Source organism: Carassius auratus, linkage group LG30F, assembly GCF_003368295.1.
Source record: "Carassius auratus strain Wakin linkage group LG30F, ASM336829v1, whole genome shotgun sequence".
NCBI lineage: Eukaryota > Metazoa > Chordata > Actinopteri > Cypriniformes > Cyprinidae > Carassius > Carassius auratus.
The window spans coordinates 63,948-85,141 of NC_039294.1; the positions used below are offsets into that span (position 1 = coordinate 63,948).

Consider the following 21,194-nt stretch of genomic DNA (forward strand, 5'->3'; position numbering starts at 1 on the left):
GATCAGAGATTCTGAATGCCACAGATTTTTATGCCCACACGATAAACCAGTTGTTTACCATTCACACATCTGGAAACCATTCAGTCAGCCTGATCTGCTCTCTTTCTCTCTCTCTCTCTTTCTCTCTCTGCTTCCTTCTTTCCTCTTATTCAGTATCTCAGTGCCTTGTTCTGTCTCTTCCTCTGTGTGTGGCCTTCATCCACTGATCACACACACCAGTGAGACACATTTAAAGTTGTCTTTCCTGAGGACCGCCGTGGTGTTGATCATTTTGATTTTGTGTGTGGGTTGATGGAAATGCTAGAAATGGTGAGAAATGTCCTTCCTTTAGATTAAAACATGTTTGTTTAGAGATGTTAGCAGGTATTTATTTACAGCACTTATGTATTTTATTTATTTATTTAATGTGAATTAATCTCAGTAATCATGTAATCAGTAATTATAAATGTTGAATTTCCATCGTTATTTTAATTGTATCTAAAATTTTATCTAAAAACCATGTTTAAGCATTATATGATGCAGAATTTGCATTTTAATTTAATTTAATTTAATGTATTTTTTTGGTCAAAGGACTACATGCTGTTAATAGTTAGTTCATATTAATATCTATATTTAACTTTTAAGAAAAGGGCATTTTTGGGTTTGGGTCAGTAATTATAATTAGCTTTATTTAAAAGCAGTAGAAGTCTTTGGGATGTCTTCACTTGGATAACTAATTGTCGTGTATGTGTGAGTGTGTGATAAGTGGTCATATTTAATAACGTAAGTCGAGACAGCTGACTGCACCCTGGGATAGAGGACACCCAACCCATTCCCATGACCCACATACATACACTGTGGACCAGAACACACACTCACAAGCAAGTTGTGAGTTGGTTATTGTCTTTAGTGGTCACTGCAGTGTCATAATGACTTATAGACAGAAAGAGAGTAAAGCTTTGCTTTCCATCACCTTTTTAGACTGTTTTCTAAAGGAAGGGTGTAAAATTAGCTTTAATTGGTTGTTTTCTTGGTTGATTAGTCCTGACGAGAGTCTTTGCGGTTGCCTGTCTGCTTGTTGCTTTTTTCTGGCATCTATATTTGCTTTGTTTTAATTAACAACACTGTTCTCACGTCTTTAAGCTCTGTGCTCTAGAACCCATGAGACTCGCACGTTCTGGAACGTGCTTCTGGCGAATGGACAAAAACAATCCTCCCCTTATATAAGACCCTGAATTTAATTATCTGAATCAATCCGGGGAGGGACACAGACAATTCTATTCCACATTTCATTCCAGAGACGCCTGGCTGAATCAGATCTGATAACATCACCTCAGGGCCCTTCAGAGGCCATCGACAAATGGTGTTGAAAATCAGAAGTTGTACAAGAGATGGGCGAGACATTACAGACTCATCAATGCTGGAACTGTAGAGCAGACGCTGAGTGCATTTGGGAGTTGGTCAGTCTGGTTGGATTTTTGACCTCGTAGCGAGAGAGAGGAAAAACAAGAGGAAAATCTGTTGAAAATAACATGCCAACATTTTTATCATTTTCAGTTGGCCAGATCAGAAACATTTCCCCCGGCTGGATATTGGCCACATGTTGTCTTGTTAACAATTATTGAATGAATGTTTTGTTTTCAACAAAATATATTTGTCAAGTGAGCTTGAATGGTTCAGACAGACGAAGATGATTCCCATCTTTTCCAGGCTGGTTTATGAAGGTACTGATCTAGCTGTTTAAGGTTGAGGGTTTATTATTATTTTGGCAACTTTTCTTGTCATGTGTCTTTTTCCATGCTGTAATATTTAAGTATTATTTTGCAATGAAGTTCAATTTGTTAACATTAGATAATGCCTCAGGTAAACAGTATTTCAGAATTTTTTTTTATTAATTTTTTTTATGTCTTTGGAGTCATATGATCATTCAGAAAGCATTTTATTAAGCTGATTTGCTTAAGTCTTTATTCAATATAATGTGTTTTAAAAAAATGTATAAGTGTAAATTTCTATAATAAATGAAAAGAAAATAGAATACAAAAAGATTAGAAAAGTAGTTTTTTTTAAAGAATATAATTTGAATATTCTATTCTATTAGTATTAGCGTTAGTTTGCATGTGTTTCCCATTATTGTGAATCCAAGTACATATATTTATGCTGCCAGTATATTTGCAGCTTAGATGTGGCTTCTGTGCAGTGTAAAACAACACTAAACAGGCTCACAATGTCATGAGGGTCCCCCACATAGTGGCCCCCCCACTTGCAGTGGTTGTGATGCTGGGAAGGAAATGTTGAGGTTAGACCTCTTAGAAACTCAACTGAATAACCATTTCATTTGTTCAACTGAAAGACAGGACTTTGTTTCCCATAGCCACCATGTTGAGCATTACAATTTCCCCCTTTCATTTTTCAGGGGACGGACCAATAAATTCAACCGCATTACATCATCTAGTCCACTTTTCTCCAAGTCACATGGAGCTCTTGCCTTTCGAACAGAACAGCATAGCTATGAATCAAAGGAGTGATGATGCGGTGAGAAAAGAGCGAGATGAACAGCAAACAGTGAACTGTATGTCATCAAACAGCATCTTGGAAATCAAATAAATACAAGAGACGGGGATCAGAAGGGAGCCCCGGAGGAGATGAAAGGGATCAGTTTTCTGACACTTTTCCCGTGGGCAGATCAGAGAGCCAGAGGTGCAGGCCCTGAGAAGGGGAGCGTCTCTCTGGGAGATACTCACAGGCCTCCTCCAGAGCCCTGACCTTAAAGACGCTTTTTGTTCCTGCTTCTGCTCGCTTCTTTAGCTTTGAGGAGACGGGAAAGAAAGATTGAGAAGATAGTGGAGAAATATGTATGATGGTTTTGCTGAAAATAACAGCTTAGAGCAGTGTCAATGTCCAGTTTTATTCTAAGTTTATTAGTTAAACTTTTTAAAATCTTGTTAGAGACAAAAAGTTATGATGGAGGAAGGCAGCTTCCAAAATACGACGTTTGCTGATGACTAAAGAGGTTACTAGTTTAGGTAGCCAAGACATTTCATATTTTGCTTGCCTAAGTTGGTTGTTTCACCAAGAATTACTTGCTTTCTCTATTCTCCCCATCTTTTCAAAGCTAATGAAGCTAAGTTCAGCTGGTGATGCAGATTGACGAAGGCAGACATGGTTAAACTGGTTTGCCATTCTGGTGTGGTCCAGAATCCCCCACCAAAAATACTGGCACAACAACATCGCATGGTCCAAAAACCAACATATATTGATGACCAACAAGGTAGTGGTTAAGCCTGCTTAGTGGTTAAGCTAGTTAAGAAGCCTGGTGAGATACCATCGGCTAGTGTAATACAAGTCAGGACTATTGGATATTTCTGGTTATTTCAACATGACAGTCTACTTTTCCCCTCCACTTCTTTTTCCTTTATCATCACAGTTAGTACTATGTTGATAGTGAAACTGATTTACCAAGGTAGCCTTGCTGGTTTGCTATTAGAGTCCTATTAGGAACATTAACTTTCTAATCTGTCTGACCTGGTCAATTCAACGTTAAATCTCTTTATTTTTTTGTTTACTCTCTTCTTTTTCTTCTTCCCCCTTTCTTCCAGCTTGATTAAGTTAAGTTAGTTAACAAGCATGGTGAGAACACTGACATGCCATCATCTTGTTGTCCAGAATCAACAACAACATATATTCATAACCAGTAAGGTACCTTAACCAAGTTACGAAGCCAAGTGGGATATCATCTACTTGTGTAATGCTAGTGTAACAGGAAAACAGTGTGTCAATAATGCAAAATGACAGTTAAAGGCAGTTCATCATTGAATTCAGTGATGTCATCATCTCAGTTCAGTTTAAATAGTATCTGTGCAATCATTTGCAATCAAGTAAATGAAGTGACCCCAACTAAGCAAGCCAGAGGCAACAGCGGCAAGGAACCGAAACTCCATCGGTGACAGAATGGAGAAAAAACCTTGGGAGAAACTAGGCTCAGTCGGGGGGCCAGTTCTCCTCTGACCAGACGAAACCAGTAGTTCAATTCCAGGATGCAGCAAAGTCACATAGGCAGAAGAATCATCTTAGACTGTTCTCTTTTTTTCCATTGTTGTTCCCTTCCTCACAGCTAATTTGTTAAGAGAAGCATGTTGAAAAGTAGCCGTACTGGTGAAACTAGTTAAGAAGCCTTGTGAGGGCACCAACATCCTATGATGACCTCCAGCATCTTAAACACAGTGGGTCTTTTCAACTGGGAGTTGAGGAAAAAATAAAGAATCAAGGGAGGATAGAGTAGAAGCAGAGACGTTACGAAACAAAAGCTCATATTTGTTTTTGCAGGGTAAATGAAAGGCTCGTCCCAGCAGTGTCCTTGACCTCCTCCTCCGCCCTGCTTTGTATGACTCAAACACTGGTGTCGTCTCACCGTCTGCATGAGCCTGAATCTTTCTCCAGACAGCTTCACCCCGACACACACACACACACACACCATCTACCAGATGGGCTCCAGAAACACCATCCTGCCGCCCCGTCTTACCGTCTGAAGACACATTCCTTTATTTTACAAGAGTTATGACTCTCGGGATACTCCATGGGACTGTCCTCCTTCCAGCATGCCTCCGTTTATCCCAAATAATTAACGATGGCAAACCGAACGTGACTCTTTTTGCTCTCTGAGGATTAAGTGGAGCAGAGCAGGTCTTTCTCTCTCTCTTTCTCTCTCACACACACACACACACACTCACAGGGATTTGAGATTATGACACACACAGAATGCACTTCGAAAGCATTCTGCTTTCTCTTCCTGGCAATGCATTTAATGGAACTTGTTAAGGCAAACATATCTATTTTATAACTGGAACGTCCCATAACACCCAACATCATGGCAATGACTTTTGCATGAGCAAACACCTCTCTCATTTTTTACTAAATAGAATTCTTATAAATTATTGGAATACTTTTAACATTGCATTATATTTATTTTTTTATTATTATATTATTATTATTTACACTTTTAATTTTGTTATGTATTATTATCATTTTACTTTACATTATACTTTTTTTAAGGTGTAACTGGAGGTGGAGATATTTGGGTGTGCACCTGGCTGTAAGTGCAGCCAGCTGTCTGTGTGAGTTCCATGTGGCATTCGTCATGCGTGTCCTGTTATTCTCAGAGTTTATGTTCAGTCCTACACATAAACAGAAATAGCTGAATGGTGTGTGGCCTTTAAATCTTGGAACCTCATTCTCTCTGTTTGGATCGAAGAGAAGGTTCTCAAGATTTGTATGAATGCGTATGCATATTTGTGTATATACCATGTTTTTGCATCGTAGGAAATGGTTAGATTTGTAGCTTCTTCAGTTTTCTGTTGGTAATTATAATTTATATATATATATATATATATATATATATATATATATATATATTAAAAAAAAACATTTTAACATGTATGACCCCATTATCCACAATACACACATTGAACAAGATGTCTTGGAGGGGATTTTCCAGACCTGAAATCAATTAAATGAATTCTGTGCACTGCCTTTCCCACAATTACCGCAACACGCATCACTTCATCTTAACAAATTTAAGAATTATTGGATGATCTGCAACAGACCAGACTCTTAAAAACGTCTTGCTGCTGATATATTATTCATGAATGTTCTTAGCCTTGTTTAGTAACTATTTTGACATAATTGCAGGGAATGTGTTAAAAATGTATACTAATAAAATGTACACTTTTTCATTGTTTAACTAGAAGATGTTAATTGTTAAACTAATAAACACATTTATTAGTGTAAATGGAAGTATGTGTTGTTAGTTCAAACCAGCTTATGATTTCTAGTTCAGTTTGGTTCATTTGCATTCAAATACATTTTTTTCCCAAGTTCATATTGTTGCACTATTTCCTCCCTGCATGTGCATCCTGTATTCCATATCTCTTGTATTTTTTATAGTTCTATTTTTAACACAACATCCATTACATACAGCTCCACCATAATGGGGTTGTGTCTTCAGTAAAAGAGTCGACCTAGAACAGAGCAATCATATACAGATGGATAACTTTTGTCATATACAGATGGTTTTAAAGATCACACACATAGACTACAATTCACAAAACTCTAGTTTAAAGGCTCGGAATGATGGGCTCTTTTAGTGCTTGTGTTGTGAGTGCCATCTGCTTAAGTGTTAAAGTTTGTCTCTGGAAGTGTGCGTGTGTAGTTCTCTGAACTGTGAGACAAACAGGTGTGTCTGTGAGCAGGTTTGTGTCATTTGTGCTGGTTGTACTTGTTTCAGAAAGGAGATAACAGAGAGACACCTGTCCAGCCAAGAAGCTCAGTTTACAAAAGAGAGGAACAAATTGATTAAAAAATGGTTACAGACAGTATCTCAAGAACAGAAAAGAGCTGGATGTCAGTTATTGGTTAATTTGGACAAAATTCAAGCTGCTGTTTAAATGGTTTGAACGTCATAGACTGTGTGAAAGTAGTTTGGCTGCTGTGTAGAATCTAACTTTAAATGTGGCACCAACCCTTTCATACATTTTTGTACATGAAGGGTTGCACTTTATTGCAGTAATAACTAGCATGTCTACTGCTGGGAATTGTGTATGTAAACCTCAAAGAAGAGCCTATACTGCCATCCACAGGCTAAAATATAGACTCAAAAACGATTTGGACAATACTGAATAAAAAATAAATAAATCAATTTTTTTATCTTATTACATTAAAGTATATACTGTATATACATTACCATTAGAAGAAGTCTCTTATCCTTATTAAGGCTGCATTTATTTGATAAATTTGATAAATATTACAATTTATAATTACTGTTTTATATTTTAATAGATTAGAAAATATAATTTGAGTTTAAGTTGTATTTTCAGCATCATTACTCCAGTCTTCAGTGTCACATGATGCATCAAAATTTGGTGCTCAAGAAGCATTTCTTATTTTTAATGATGAAAACAATTGTGCTGCCTAATATTTTTGTGGAAACTATGACTTTTTTCAGGATTGTTTGAAAGTTCAAAAGATCAGCTATTACACACGCACGCACACACGCACGCACGCACTCACGCGCGCGCGCGCGCGCACACACACACGCACACACACACACATATATATATATATAAAACAAAAGTATATATGAACATAAACAAAAATGTATCAGTTTTAATCTATTTATTGCATCCTTAATGAATAAAAGTATTTTTTTCTTTCTTTAAAAAAAATCTTACTGACCCCCATATTTTTAAGGGAAGTGAAAAGAGTAGTTTATTATTTAAATAATATACATTAATATATAATGTTTTCATATATAAGGACTTTCTCTCGCCCTCCATTTCTATTTATTTCATCACATTCACACACCAGTCAGTGCATCAGTATGCCTTTTACTAATGACGCTTTCTTGAAAACAGTGCAATAAAATATAGAATGTAAATCAAATTATTTACCACTAGATGGCAAGATATGACCGTTACACTATCACAGAGCACTAAGAAAAGTTCATTAGGTACTTTTGTGTGTATATTTGAAATATTTGTTGGAGTTGTGGTCTTGCAATATTTATTTGTGATATGTTATGCTTTGGTTCCTATGATAAAGACACCGTAATCTTTTTTTGAACCCACACTTTTAAAAATAAAGGTCCCGTGTTTACATTTATGGTTCCATGAAGAAACTTCTATGGGACCTTTCCTTTGCACTAAAGTTTCTTCGCAGTGGAAAACAGTTCCTTAGATTAGTAAAATATTCTTCACAATAAGAATAAATGTTTTTTTTATATAAAGAAATAATAACTCAAGTAAATAACTTATGTTTTTTTGTTACCTGACAAACAGCACATGTGCTGTTCTAGCGGGTGTCTAGCCAGCTATTTTCTGAAACCTCTCTGCATCATGTGTGTGTGTTTTTAATGAGTTTGTTTTTGTCTGACCTGTTCGTTGTCGCCCAAGACAGATGGTTCTGAACTTGAGAGGTGTTAGGATGCATGCATATGTCCATGTGTTTAATTCAGCGGCCCTCTGCCAAATTTGCCCTCAGTCATAACATTTTGGCCACTCAGCGTCTGGCATCAGCCAGTGCCAGCTTGAAGCCACTGGCATCACTTTGATGCTGGCACAAGCTGTGCACATCTGGCCTGTTGTTACTAAAGGCCTGGTGTCTCTGTCATCATTTCTGCTTCTGCAAATAAATGGCAAAGCAGTGAACATGTTGAGGTGTAAATGCACAATGTCACATATATTTGCTGTGTTTTTGTTGACAAGGAATTTACTCTGTACTAAAGCTAGATTTCATTGTATAGATACATGTGCATTCAAATCGACTGTGTGCATTGATAGTTTGTTATTGATCTGCATGATGATGATGGAAAGCCCGCTGGGGAAGAGGTAGAGAGCTACTGTAATAATGTATCTAAGCATTACAAAGACTTATTGTTTGTTTTAGAGTGATTGATTTACTGAAGTATCAATATACCATTAGTACTTGGCCAGTTTAGCTGGAGCGCAGTGAAAATTATTACTTGTATATTAAAGTGGACTGTTTCTGGTTTTGTGTTTTTCCAGGGTTCTATCTGATAACATTGTAATTTAGATGCAGAGACAACGGCTCTTACATAAGTGTGCTTGTAAAATTTTTTTGTGAGTGTGTAATCTGTCTGAACACACAATTTAAAGTTGTTTATCAAGTTTTAAATGATCCTTTTTTTTATTTTATTTGAAGAAAGAAACAAAAACTTGAAATGGTTTGAGTGTAATACTTGTTTACTTCAATAGTTGGCAGTAAAGAGAATATTTCTCTTTGCAGCTCATGCTCTTCCATGCAATAGACAGATATATATTTAGAATAGTATACTAATTCTGTAATATATATAGTCTGTATACTCAAATACGATAGTATGTCTCTAACTGACATATTGCATTTGTTGAAAAAACAATAATATATGCCATTAAACATAAAATAAAGATAGTTTTACTGTATAATTAGAAAAAAAGCTATTTAACATTTAGCAAGTTGCCAGTTTGTCTCTTATGCTCAAGGCATAAATTATGAAATAAATTATGTAATTAAAAAATATGTATTAAAAATAATTATTTAATCCTGTGATGGCAAATCTTAATTTTCAGCATCATTACTCATTTTTAGTGCCATTGAGGCATCATTCTAATATGCTCAGTTGCTGCTCAGAAAAAATTCAATGGAAAACATTGTATAACATTATAAATGTTTTTGCTGTGACTTTTGATCAGTTCAGTGCATCCATTCTGTCCATCTGTTGCTATAGAATCCCGAGTTTAAATGTCCCCTAGCTTTGTCCGTGCATTCTCTCAGGAATGTGTTTTAAATCCAGTGCTGGAAACAGTGCCTCAGAAAGACTATAGATAGAACAGGAGCGATGCAATCTCAGGCAGTGACATCATCCGCCGCTGCATCTAAATGATTAGTTTGTGTCCAGTATATGCTTGTGTGTGTGTGATGGTGTGTGTCAGCCCGCAAATGGGAGGTCCGGGTCTCGCTTCCGAAATTCCGAAATAATTGAGAACACATCTCAGTGGATTTTCAGCTCCACACACACACTCACCCTCATTACAGTGTTATCTGGAGCTCATTGCCTGCTGTATGCCGCTGACCTGTGCAGCATTATGAGGGAAACAGTGAAAGTGTAAAAGACATTAAAAGACACCAGGTCGAGTTCAAAGAACAGGAAGTTCTCTGCATGGGGCATCAACACTGACCAATTAATGCCACGTTCGCAGGGTCACACACAATCGGACGGGCTTTAGTGTGTGTGTTTGAGTTGGTTTCTCGCCAAACCTCTGCTTTATGCTTCAGGGAAGAGGTTTTAACAGTGACCAGGCAGAGCTGGTGACCGTGTTTAAGTGACTAGGGGCAGATTTACCAGTAAATGTTCCCATAAACAGCCACTTCCTTCAGTTAATTTAGAGCTATAACGGGCTCATCCAGGAATCCCATGGCTTTTTTCCCTCTTCCTGCACTCTCACTCCCTCGTTTACGTGTTTTTCTACTTTACAGTTTACAGAGGGTTTCTTGTTTATTTAGGGTGAATTCACAAAGAATGATCTTCACTAATGTGTGCACTATCGTTCAGATTTTTTTCTTTGTTTTGTTTTCTGTTGTTTTAAAAAGAAGTCTCTTATGCTCACCAAGGCTGCATTTATTTGATAAAAAATACAGTGAAAACAGGCATATTGCTAAATGGTGTATTGGAATATTGTGCATTACAATTTAAAAAGACTTGTTTTCTATTATTTCTATACATTTTTAAAATATAATGTATTTCTTGATGTTAAAGCTGAATTTTCAGCATCGTAACTCCAGTCTTCAGTGTCACATGATCATTCAGAAATCATTTTAATATGTTGATTTTGTTTTCAACAAACATGTCTTAATATTAACAATGTTAAAAATAGTTATACATATATAGTCAATATTTATAATATTTACAAAATATTAATCTTTTGTAAAATATTTTGTAAAAATGAAAAATAATAATAATAATAAATACTGTCACTTTTGATTAATTTAATCTCGCCTTGTTAAAAAACAACCTTACTGACCCCAAACTTTTAAATGGTAGTGTATGTGCATTTTGTAATGTTGTCTGTATTGTTTTGGGACCTGATTATCTATGCAAAATAAATGATGGCACAAATACATCCACAAAGTTTTGGTCCATACAATGAAAGCCATTGGGATCCAGTGTTGTTTTGGACTCTAATAACTTTCTTTATGTGGACCACAACAACTGAGACATTCTTGAAAATATAATCTTTTGAGTTCCACATGTAGGTTTGGAATGGTTTGAAAATCATGACAGAATTTCCATTCCTGGATGAATGCATTTATTAAAGTTGGTCTGTTTTTAATTTCTCACAGTGTGCATGATTATAATGCTGTTCCTCATCATTTGATGAATTCCCACAGCCACGTCCCGAACCACAGCACATCTGTTCATTTTGCTGAATTATTGCTGAATGATCTGCTTCCACTGGAAGAAATGCCCTCACAATGATAGTGATTAGAAATTACATAAGAACATCTGATTCACGAAGGCTGTAAATAATTTCTTGTTTCCTGCGGTTTAGGAGTAGAGTGATTGCCTCAATAGAGATCAGTTGGCGAATTATCTCTATGTGTGTGTGTTCATTGCACTGGCCAGCCGAGGAAGAGGTGTACCTGGTCTGTGGAGGGTGACTTGTAACGAGCCCTAACACAGATAATAACAAACCGAATCAGCCTTATCTTACCTCAGATACACTCTCCACCCTACATTCACCCATTCTCTTTCTTTTTTATCCCGTCATGCCCAGTTTCTATGTGTGTACACCCTTTTGCATAACATTAATAGAGAGAGTTATTGATATTGCACTCAATAAAACACAACTGCTGCTGTTCAATGCGGAAACATTGACACTTTAACTTGTGTGTGTGTGTTGGACTGACCTCAGTGCCATATCCTTTTCTCTTGAGGAACAAGGCACACACACACACATACACACACGATGCAGCTGTTGGCCACATGGGCATCTGTCCCTGCCACTGGCAGCCACAGTCTTCTTTCCCATCATCCCTCGGGGCAGCAGGCTTGGCTCAGGCTCTGTTCTGTGGTTTGTCTCCACCATTTGCTCATCCTCTCACACTCCCTGATCTTTCCATCTCTATAGGATTCCTTCTTTTCACATCTCTGTCTATTTTAAGCATTATGTCTCATTTTATTTGGCACGTCTCCCGTCTGTATTGATTGGCATCTGTTCTCAGCACAGATGTGTGTTTGGCACTGCCTGCAGGTCTGTCTCCTGTGTCCAAAGTGTTATTTATGGATTTAAATGGACACGTTTTAATTCAAACATTTCCTGATCCTGTTGGGTTATCTTACCTGGTTGTCTTCATCAGAGACTGGTGGTCCAGAGGGGAATACATCAAATGTCTTTTAGTTTTCTCTGTGAGTCTGGGCAAGGCACAAGAGATTGGATCCAGACAACCCTCCAGTAACCAGATGGGCACATTAAATACCAAGTCGACTTTGTGCCGCAGCCTGAGATCAGTGCATGTCGCCGGCTAAAACAAATCTGAGGCGTCATGTCTTTTAATTGGGATTCTTGATAACAATACTTGTTCTAATGATCTTATATTCTTCTGAGATGCATGACTTTTAATATATATATATATATATATATATATATATATATATATATATATATATATGTATGTATATATATATATATATATATATATATATATATATATATATATATATATATATATATATATATAAATATATATATATATATATATATATAAATATGTGTATATATGTATGTGTATATATATATATATAATATGTATATATATATATATATATATATATATATATAATATGTATATATATATATATATATATATATATATATATAATATGTGTATATGTATGTATATATATATATATATATATATATATATATATATATATATATATATATATATATATATATATATATATATATATAATATGTATATATATTAGGGGTGCACGATAAATATATATATTTTTTTCCGATATATATGTATAGATGATTAGATGTATAGATGAGTGGGCGGTTGCTTATGTTTAAGTAAAAAAATGAAAAAAGGTGGATGTATTTTGATTCTTTATTCTGCTCTCAAGACTTGAAGACAAATCCTTTCAGAGAAGCTCTTCCTTAGCAGTGTCTGGTTGCTGTTTCTGTCTGGTTTGTCCTCGTGCAGGCCGGCTGCCATTGTGTCTCTGTTCTGAGAAAGATGTATGGAGGACAGTTGAGATGTATTGAGGACAGGCAGCAGAGCAGTGTATTCTGAGAAAGTTTGAGAACTCCGAGCTTGTAATTTCCATGTCTGTGTCATGGCTTTCCCTGCCAGTTTATCGTGCTCCAAACCTCTAATTTATCCAGATCAGATTTGCACATTCTAGTGGTTCTCATTCACTCTCTGCCGCCCCATTAATTACAGAGCAGCTCTGCTGTTTGCAATCAAAGATCTTGTTTCTTTTTTTCTTCCCTCTCTCACACAAATACTCTGTCACACTGGGACAATTTTTTTTTGTTTATTTTTTATTTTTGGTTTGTTTTGCTTTGCTTTAAATAATATGAGAAGATGAAGTTCTACGCGCTTAATGGGCTTTTAATGGGTCGTTTGAGTTGGTCATTTAGTTTTTTGGTGATTAAATAAAGGTTCCTGATGCTATGTTAAAGGTTTTCCAGGTCAGAAAATTGTTAAAACTACATTTGAAATCTCATGGTTTTCTAAAAAACTAAATAGAATGTTCTTCTATGGCATCATAAGAACATTTTGGGGTCAGTGAATCTTCAACACAATTCCCAAAATTGTTAGCTTCTGTTTTGCATGTTTCACATTTTTTTATTTTCTTATAACCAGAAGCATTTACATGTGCATTTCATGCTCAACCATCATTAATTTTCAAGGCTTTTGGAATCATCTCTGTTTCCATGAAACTCTGGGAACGCATTGATTATAGGATGTTTGCAACGCTGAGTTGAGCTTCATGCTGGGAACCAGACTGCATCCTGTCAGAGTTGCTTTTTGTGTGTTTATTTTTTGGAGTTTTATTCAAAGTTGGGTTTTATTTGCATCGTTGAGTATGTTTACTCTGTATATAAGGTTGTCTGAGCTGTTTATGTTTATTAGATAGTGTTTATTGAGTTAGTGTTAGTTTTGATTTTCAAAATGATTTTCCATTTGTTTAGTTTCCAATCATTTTCATTTTGTTTTGTTACTATTAGTTTCTTTGGCATTTTCTAGTTTTGATCCAGTTTTATTATTTTTTTTCAGTTTATTTAGTTTTTAGATTTAGTAATTCAGGTAATCATTTAGTAATTTAGTAATTCAAACAATTTTAATGCATTAACTAGTATGATGGAAATGTTTAACAACATTTACTCCCTTAGGGCTGCGATAGCTTTATCACTATCCAACAGCATGTTCATATGTAATGCAGTTAAGTTAAGGCTTTTTTCAATGTTTTCTATGATTCTTAAATCCTTTTTAGTGTCAAATTAAATGAAATGTTGCAACTGGTTATTTCGTTCACATCTAACACTTTACTGAAGATTTTTAAAACTCTCTTTTGGAGAAGACAAATGTGAAAAGGGCTGCTGAACAGTGACTGGCCTCTATTAACATACAGTAGTCTCTTCATATGTATCTTTCTGAGAGAGAGAGCAGATTACAGTAATGCAGAGTGATCCTGCGATAAAGGGTGTCCAGAACAGAGCTAATGCTAGTTGGTGAATCAATAGAGTGTTCAGTAAGGATGATTCTAGGATTCTTGCTCCTCTGACTCTCTCCTCTGGGTCAGGGATTATAGGCTTTCTTAGTAGACCATCATCAAGAGAGAGAGTGTGAGCCTTACTTTTCGAGACATCCTATTAAAGCAGCAAAAGATTGCCTGTGTATATGATCAGAGAACTTCAGTTGGGAGTATGAGAAAAGATGTCTCTTTCAGACATCTTTAGAGAGAGCTGGTACTTCACAAGATTCCCCCACAAAATCTAATATTCAGAATCTTTCACTGTGCAAAATGTAAACTGAATATTGTTGCAACACTATTTATCCAGCCACTATGGCTCACACCAACACAGTGGAAATATAACTTTTAGGGATGATTCAATCAACTTCCATTGTGGCCTTGGGAAAGGCTCTTTAATATTAGTTTCTGTGGTTGATAGATCATAACATGGGCTAATTTCATGTATTAGAAATCATTTTAATCATATTTATCGCACTAATCCAATATTAAAAAAGCACACCCACACAATCTTCCTTTAATGTTCACAGTCACTCGCACAACCCCATATACAAACAGTGTTTCTTCTGTTTGTGTTCTCATCACATCTTAAAACTGGGCGATGAATAATGTATTTTTAGTGTGTGGGCTGAAAATTCAGGCTTTCAGAAATAATACTGGCAATTTTTTCGGAACAGCATGATAAGAGAGAGAAAGAAGTCTTATAATTAGATGGCTTGAGTGTGTGTGTGTGTGTGTGTGTGTGCGTGTGTGTGCAGGCGTTTAGAACTTTAGGGAAGCTGTTAACTTTCCTTTATGAACTGACAATTCTTCTTTTTTTTCACTTGATTTTTCTTCTCCACTTTTGTCTTAACTCCTCTCTGTTCTGCTCCTCCTTTCACCCTGCGGTGTGTCCACTGCTGTAATTCGGTCCTGAATGGACACTTCATTAGCGCAGTAACTGCTTGTGAACCCAGAGGTGCCAGGAATAAATGTATCTGCTCACTCAGCACTTCAGTTTATCCCTCAGCCTGGTCTCCAAACACAGCTCCACAATTAACAACATAATTCAGCCTCAGTTTTTCCTTTAAACTGATCACGCTGAGTCTAAAAGAACATCAACACACCTCAACACAAACCGTTAGGATTGTTGGTCATCGTCAGATACCCTCAAGAACAACATTCTTCAACATAAGAACAGTGTACCTCAAACCCAATGCAAACCCTCAAAAACAACATTCATCAATGCAAACCATGAAGAACAATTTTTTAACACAAACCCTCAAGAACAATGTACTTTAAAGGAAATCCTTATGAACAGTGCACCTCAAACATTAGTATTATTTATATACTTACTGTTGCTTTTTTTGAATAGCGTTTATTTTTAGATTTTCAGTTATCTTTTAATTTTAGTAATTTTGTGCTTTTATTTTTTAATTTCGTTTTTTTTTTATATTTCTTTTTAGCATTAATTTATTTTTAGCAAAACTTTTTTTTTGTTAATTAATGTCGTCTTTTCATTTATTTCAACTTTATTTGAATTGCCAAAATTTAATTTAAATTGTTCTAGTTTTATGTAACAATAACAATGCTGACCTCACCACCAACCTGCAGCAGACTTCATCAAAACCCCACAAATATTATATGTTCAGTTTTCATTTTAATTTTAGTTTTTAACAGTAAGTTTCTGTTTAGCTTTATTAGGGCCCGAGCACCACGTTGCAGGGACCCTCTTCTTCTTCTTCTTCAAAGTTAATCACATTTTTGAGGGCCTAAACATGCTCCAATCCTGATGAAACTTTGCACACGCATCAGAACTGGCGAACATTTATGTCTGATATAGGTTTCAGAAGTGGGTGTGGCAAAATGGCTTGATATCGCCACCTGTAAAATTTCAACAGAGTGCGCCTCGAGCTACGTTTTACATACATTAATGAAAATCGGTGCACATGTGTGACAGACCATTACTTACAAAAAAGTATATTGTTACAAAATCCAAAACCCAACAGGAAGTACGCTATTTTGAATTTCCTGTACAATTTTTGTGCAGTTTTTGCCATTTCCATGCCTTGTACTTTGACAAACTCCTCCTACAGTTTTAACGAGATCATCTTCAAATTTGGTGAGGGCCATAGTGCTAGTCATAGTGCTACCTGCTGGCAACAAAAAATTACACGGTGAACAGTGTAATGGACTCCTACTAAAAAGCGTCAACAAGTGTTAAATAGGCTGGCAACATGCAAGAAACATACTAAAACATGCTAGCAACACTTAGCTAAATGCTAAATGCATGCTATAAATGCAGTGAAACAGAAGATTACGGTAACTCGTGAATACAATGTCCAATCTACTTCAAACTTCACAAGTTTGATTAGAGTCCTGACCTAAAGATATCTGCATGCTCATATTTTGTTATAGTTATAGCGCCGCCTTCTGGCAACAGGAAGTGACATGTTTTACACTGTTATGCACTATTAGCAATACAGTAAAATATGCCATTAGCCGCGTCCGAAATCGCATACTTCCATACTATATAGTAGGCGAAAAACAGTATGCGAAGCAAGTAGTATGTCCGAATTCTCAGTATTCGAAAAACAGTAGGCGAGATGTACCCGGATGGCCTACTACTTCCGGCCGAATTCCGTAGTATGCATAGGATGGACACTTCTCTATCCCATGAGGCACCGGGAGAGGGCTCGTCATACTCATATTCAAAAATAACGGAAAATCGGAGGATCGTGACGCCGCTGTTTTGAAGTGTAAGTACCTTATGGATAAATGCTGTTCATTGTGGTTAAAGTGTACTTGTTTAACATAATCCAAGTAAACGACTGATTTGTTAAAGCTTTACACATTGTAAACTGATGAGACTATTTTGTAAATTGAGTTTAAAAATGTTTAATAATCATTATCGATCAGAGGCTGTGCCTTAGCTTGTTAAGGCTGCTTTCTACAGACTCGTTAAGTAATTTAATGATATAAAGTTACAAAATTTTAAGTAATTGAAACGAGTTAATTTACATTTTACTAGTGTTGATATTTTGATAAAAAAAATGTTGGATAACTTACAAGGCAAACTATTGTGCCTCAATTTGATCATAAATCATCAGTAATGTGTAAATCCTGTTCTGATGTTACAGAGACTGATGAACACAATCTTGTTCTCATTCACTGATGAAACCCTATTCACTGGAAAGCATAATTCAGTAAGTATATAAATTAAAATTAATCTTAACTACACACACTCTTTACATGTATTTATGTTAGGATCATCACTGATTTATGCTGTTTTTTTATATTATAATATGAATTTCCAGGTATTTCCAGTTGCTATTTTGTCAGTTGCAAAGTACTTAATAGCAAATAACTTTTGAAGCAGTTGTGTGCACTGATTTTGTAGCAGTTTCCAGTTGTTGTTTTTTTAACATCTGAAGAATGTTGTCTTGAGAATGGGTGCCACACTTTAGAGAAATACCCATACAAATTATTCTCTTTAAGTATTTATTTATTTATTTTTCATTTCTACATGGATAAGAGCACAAAGCTTCAGACAAAAACCACATTAACATTTTCATAAAGTAGTATAATAGAGCTTAAAGCAACAGCAAAAGGGAATTTCTTAAGACGTTTCTGTAATAATGTCAGGAAAATAAACTTCAGCAGCTTCATTTCAGTAACTGTAGATGAGGACTTTAAATTTGGGAATCAAAAATGAGTGAAAAAAAGTGGAATTCAAAAATATAACCCAGGGATAAAGTAATACATATTATAAAATTAAACTTGTTGTAAATATGTTGGTATGATATGTTATGTGATATGTTTCTAGATTTTCAAATTGTACAATTTTTATTTTCAACTGTAATATGAATTCCCTGTTATGAGTGTAATATATTTATGTGTATATATAAATACACACACGTTTAAATTTAAATACTTACATGTGTATTTATACATATTTATGTGATTTAATAGTATTTATATTTCTTAAATAACTAATATATGTATATCTTGATTTGACAGTCTTAAAATGACCTTCACAACTTACACAAGCTTAAACAATAGCCCTATGAGAACATGATGATTTGCAGAGTCTTAACCTGTTCGACTGTCCTACAGGTAATCTGCTCTTGAAGAGCTGCACACGGTCATCTGCTGTGACACAGCTGTGGTCCGTTTGTCCCACACATGCTCTTCTGTGCTGACTTCTGTGTTTTGGGGTTCCAGTGTATCATCGTCATGATCTTCCACAACTTCTGGATCAGCAATGTCCTCATTCAGAAGACGGAGGTTGTAGAGCACTGCACAGCATGCATCAACATCTGCACAAAAGCAGAACTCACTTCCAAGTCCTTGAAGAAGAAGATGGAGCACAGCTGGTCTTCATCATCCTGAAGGCTCTCTCAACAATGTTCTGTGCACGAGCATCATTGGTGTTGAATCAAAGCTGTGCAGGATTGTGTTCAGACTCTCTGTCTGCTGTGATGAGGCAGATGAACACTCACACAAGGACACACACACCATCTCCCAGGATGTGTTTTCCTGCAGGTGGATAGGCCTCCAGAGTTCTTCAGCACCCTGGCATCATACACAGACCCGGGATACTCAACAAAGATATCAAGGTACTTACCATGGTGGTGACCTGCAGCTGAACAGAATTAAACCACTTCCTGTTGAAATAACATTGGGCTTCACTTGCTGGAGGTTCAGTTTGTATGTGACAGCAATCTATTGTGCCAGCTACCAGAAGAAAAGCTGCTTCCACTGCCTGTCATCTGTGGTGGAGAAGGCAATCAGCCTCCTCAAAATCCCCATGACAGACCTGCTCATTCTGTGCACAATGTTATGCAGCTCTTGGATGTCGAAGGCCAGTGACAGCAGCCTGTATGATGGTGTTCACAGTCTGTAAATATGTAGTTTTTGTTTTTTAGAATAAAATTTCAATAGGTTACACATTTTTTTTGCTATTATATCTATATCTAACTATATATATTTATATATGTGTGTATATTGTCTATAATGTATATATTATGTATGTATTTATGTATATATTGTGATGTGTGTATGTGTGTTTCTGTGTATATTTCTAAAATGTATTTGTGTGTATATATGTGTGTGTGTGTGTGTGTGTGTGTGTGTGTTTGTCTAAGCATTCATTCAAGTTTATTAATTTATGTTCGTTTTGTGTAATTTTATTTGTATTTATTTATTACAATAAATTACTTTATATCCTTACATAAAATCAGTCTGTCATTCTGTTCACAGCTGTAGCTGCTGTTATTCTGAGGTAGAAAATTAAAAGCTAAATTTATTTTAGTAAAGGATTTACAAGCTGTCAACGAAGGCATGATCTGTGAACAGCTGACCGACGCCTGCTTTGAATTGTTAATTCAAACGACATAAAAACGCAGACGAAAGCGGTAAGAAAAACATCACCGATGTTCGCTCAGTAGATTGGGCTCTTTAAATTTACGCGCTGTTGTGACGACGTATGTCACGTGACAATGTCAACATGGCGCATGTAGTACGTCCGAATTCCATTCATACTACCCACATTCATAGAACGTACTTTTCTAACGGTCGAGTAGTACGTTCAAATTCAAATGTAGTACCCAGTATGCAGTATTCGATTTCGGACGCAGCTATTGTGTGCTAAACATGCTAGAAATATTCTCAAACATGCTAGCAACACTTACTAAGTGCTAAAGCACGCTATTAACACCATGAAACAGGAAGTTGTTGTAACTCATGCATACAATGCCCGATGTGCCTCAAACGTCACACGTTTTATAAGAGTCCTGGCCTGAACACATCTGAAGGCCAATATTCAATTATCATTATAGCGCCACCTGCTGGCAACAGGAAATATCTTGTTTCACACTAACTTAAACATGCAATGTCCAATCTGCCCCAAACTTCACATGTTTGGTAAAAGTCCTGGGCTGAAGACATCTACATGCCAAAATTCAGTTATAATTATAGCGCCACCTGTTGGCAGCAGGAAATTTGGCACAAATATTTACCATTTTATGAGCATATTTTCCAACGTTCGCTGTTCTCCTATGGCCACTGTATGCGAGGGACCTTTCATTGCTGATTGCAGCTTTAATTTTATTTTTTATTTCAGTTTTAGTAAATGTGGTACTCCACCTTATTTCAGATAGCTGCCAAGTCAATCCACTGTCTCATCAATACTTTCGAATAAATCCTCCCCACCCTTCCCACAGCACACACACAAACAATTAGACTTTATAATGTCTCATTTCTGGCAGGGGATCTAAAAGTCCAGGCCGTATTGATCCTCTAAGCTGTCAGGACAGAATGCCGTCTATGTCATGGTAAATCCAAACAGTAGATTGACGATTTAAGCTTCCAAGGGATCTCAACCAAAAGTTAATTCTGATGGGGCTTCAGCTGGTTTCTTAATGTTTTTGTCTTTCTCCCTCTCTTTCTCTCAGTTATACTTCAAGAGTGGTGGGCAATGGAGTTCGTGCTCAAAGACAGAACCCAGAAGTAAGAGTCAGAGGTGCTGACCCCGTGCTTATGGATATCAAAAACAAACTCGAGCTCTTCAACATGGTAAGGAATATCATGATTTGGGGAAACTACATCTATTACATCTTAAAGGGAAAGCTCACCTAAAAATAAACATTCTCTCATCATTTGCTCATTTACTGACCTGTTCGTCCCTTTATACTGTGAAACACAAAAGTATTTAAAAATATCTGCTTTATTTAATAAGGAAGTCTTAACATATTTTTAGTCTATAAGGAAGTCATACAGGTTTGGAGTCTTAAAAATCATACAAAAAACATAACACAAACACTTACTCTTTTATTGCATTACGTTATAACATTAAATAAATTAAATAAAAAACATATTTCAGCTATTTGCCAAGATGACTTCTCAAGATGATTACTAAAACTAG

General features: G+C 36.0%; 1 protein-coding gene and 1 long non-coding RNA gene across 2 annotated transcripts in view; both read left to right on the forward strand.

The window, feature by feature from the left end:
* The window catches only part of LOC113068112 (glypican-5-like), a 103,191-nt gene that overhangs the window by 44,231 nt on the left and 37,766 nt on the right, over positions 1 to 21,194 (forward strand). Inside the window, exon 7 of the mRNA XM_026240720.1 lies at positions 20,725 to 20,845. Coding sequence (XP_026096505.1) covers positions 20,725 to 20,845 — 121 coding nt within the window. The remainder of the gene's footprint in view (positions 1 to 20,724; positions 20,846 to 21,194) is intronic.
* Positions 16,771 to 19,130, forward strand: LOC113067939 (uncharacterized). Its single transcript, XR_003279467.1, has 3 exons — positions 16,771 to 17,028; positions 17,410 to 17,475; positions 18,386 to 19,130. It is a non-coding gene; the product is annotated as an uncharacterized LOC113067939 (long non-coding RNA).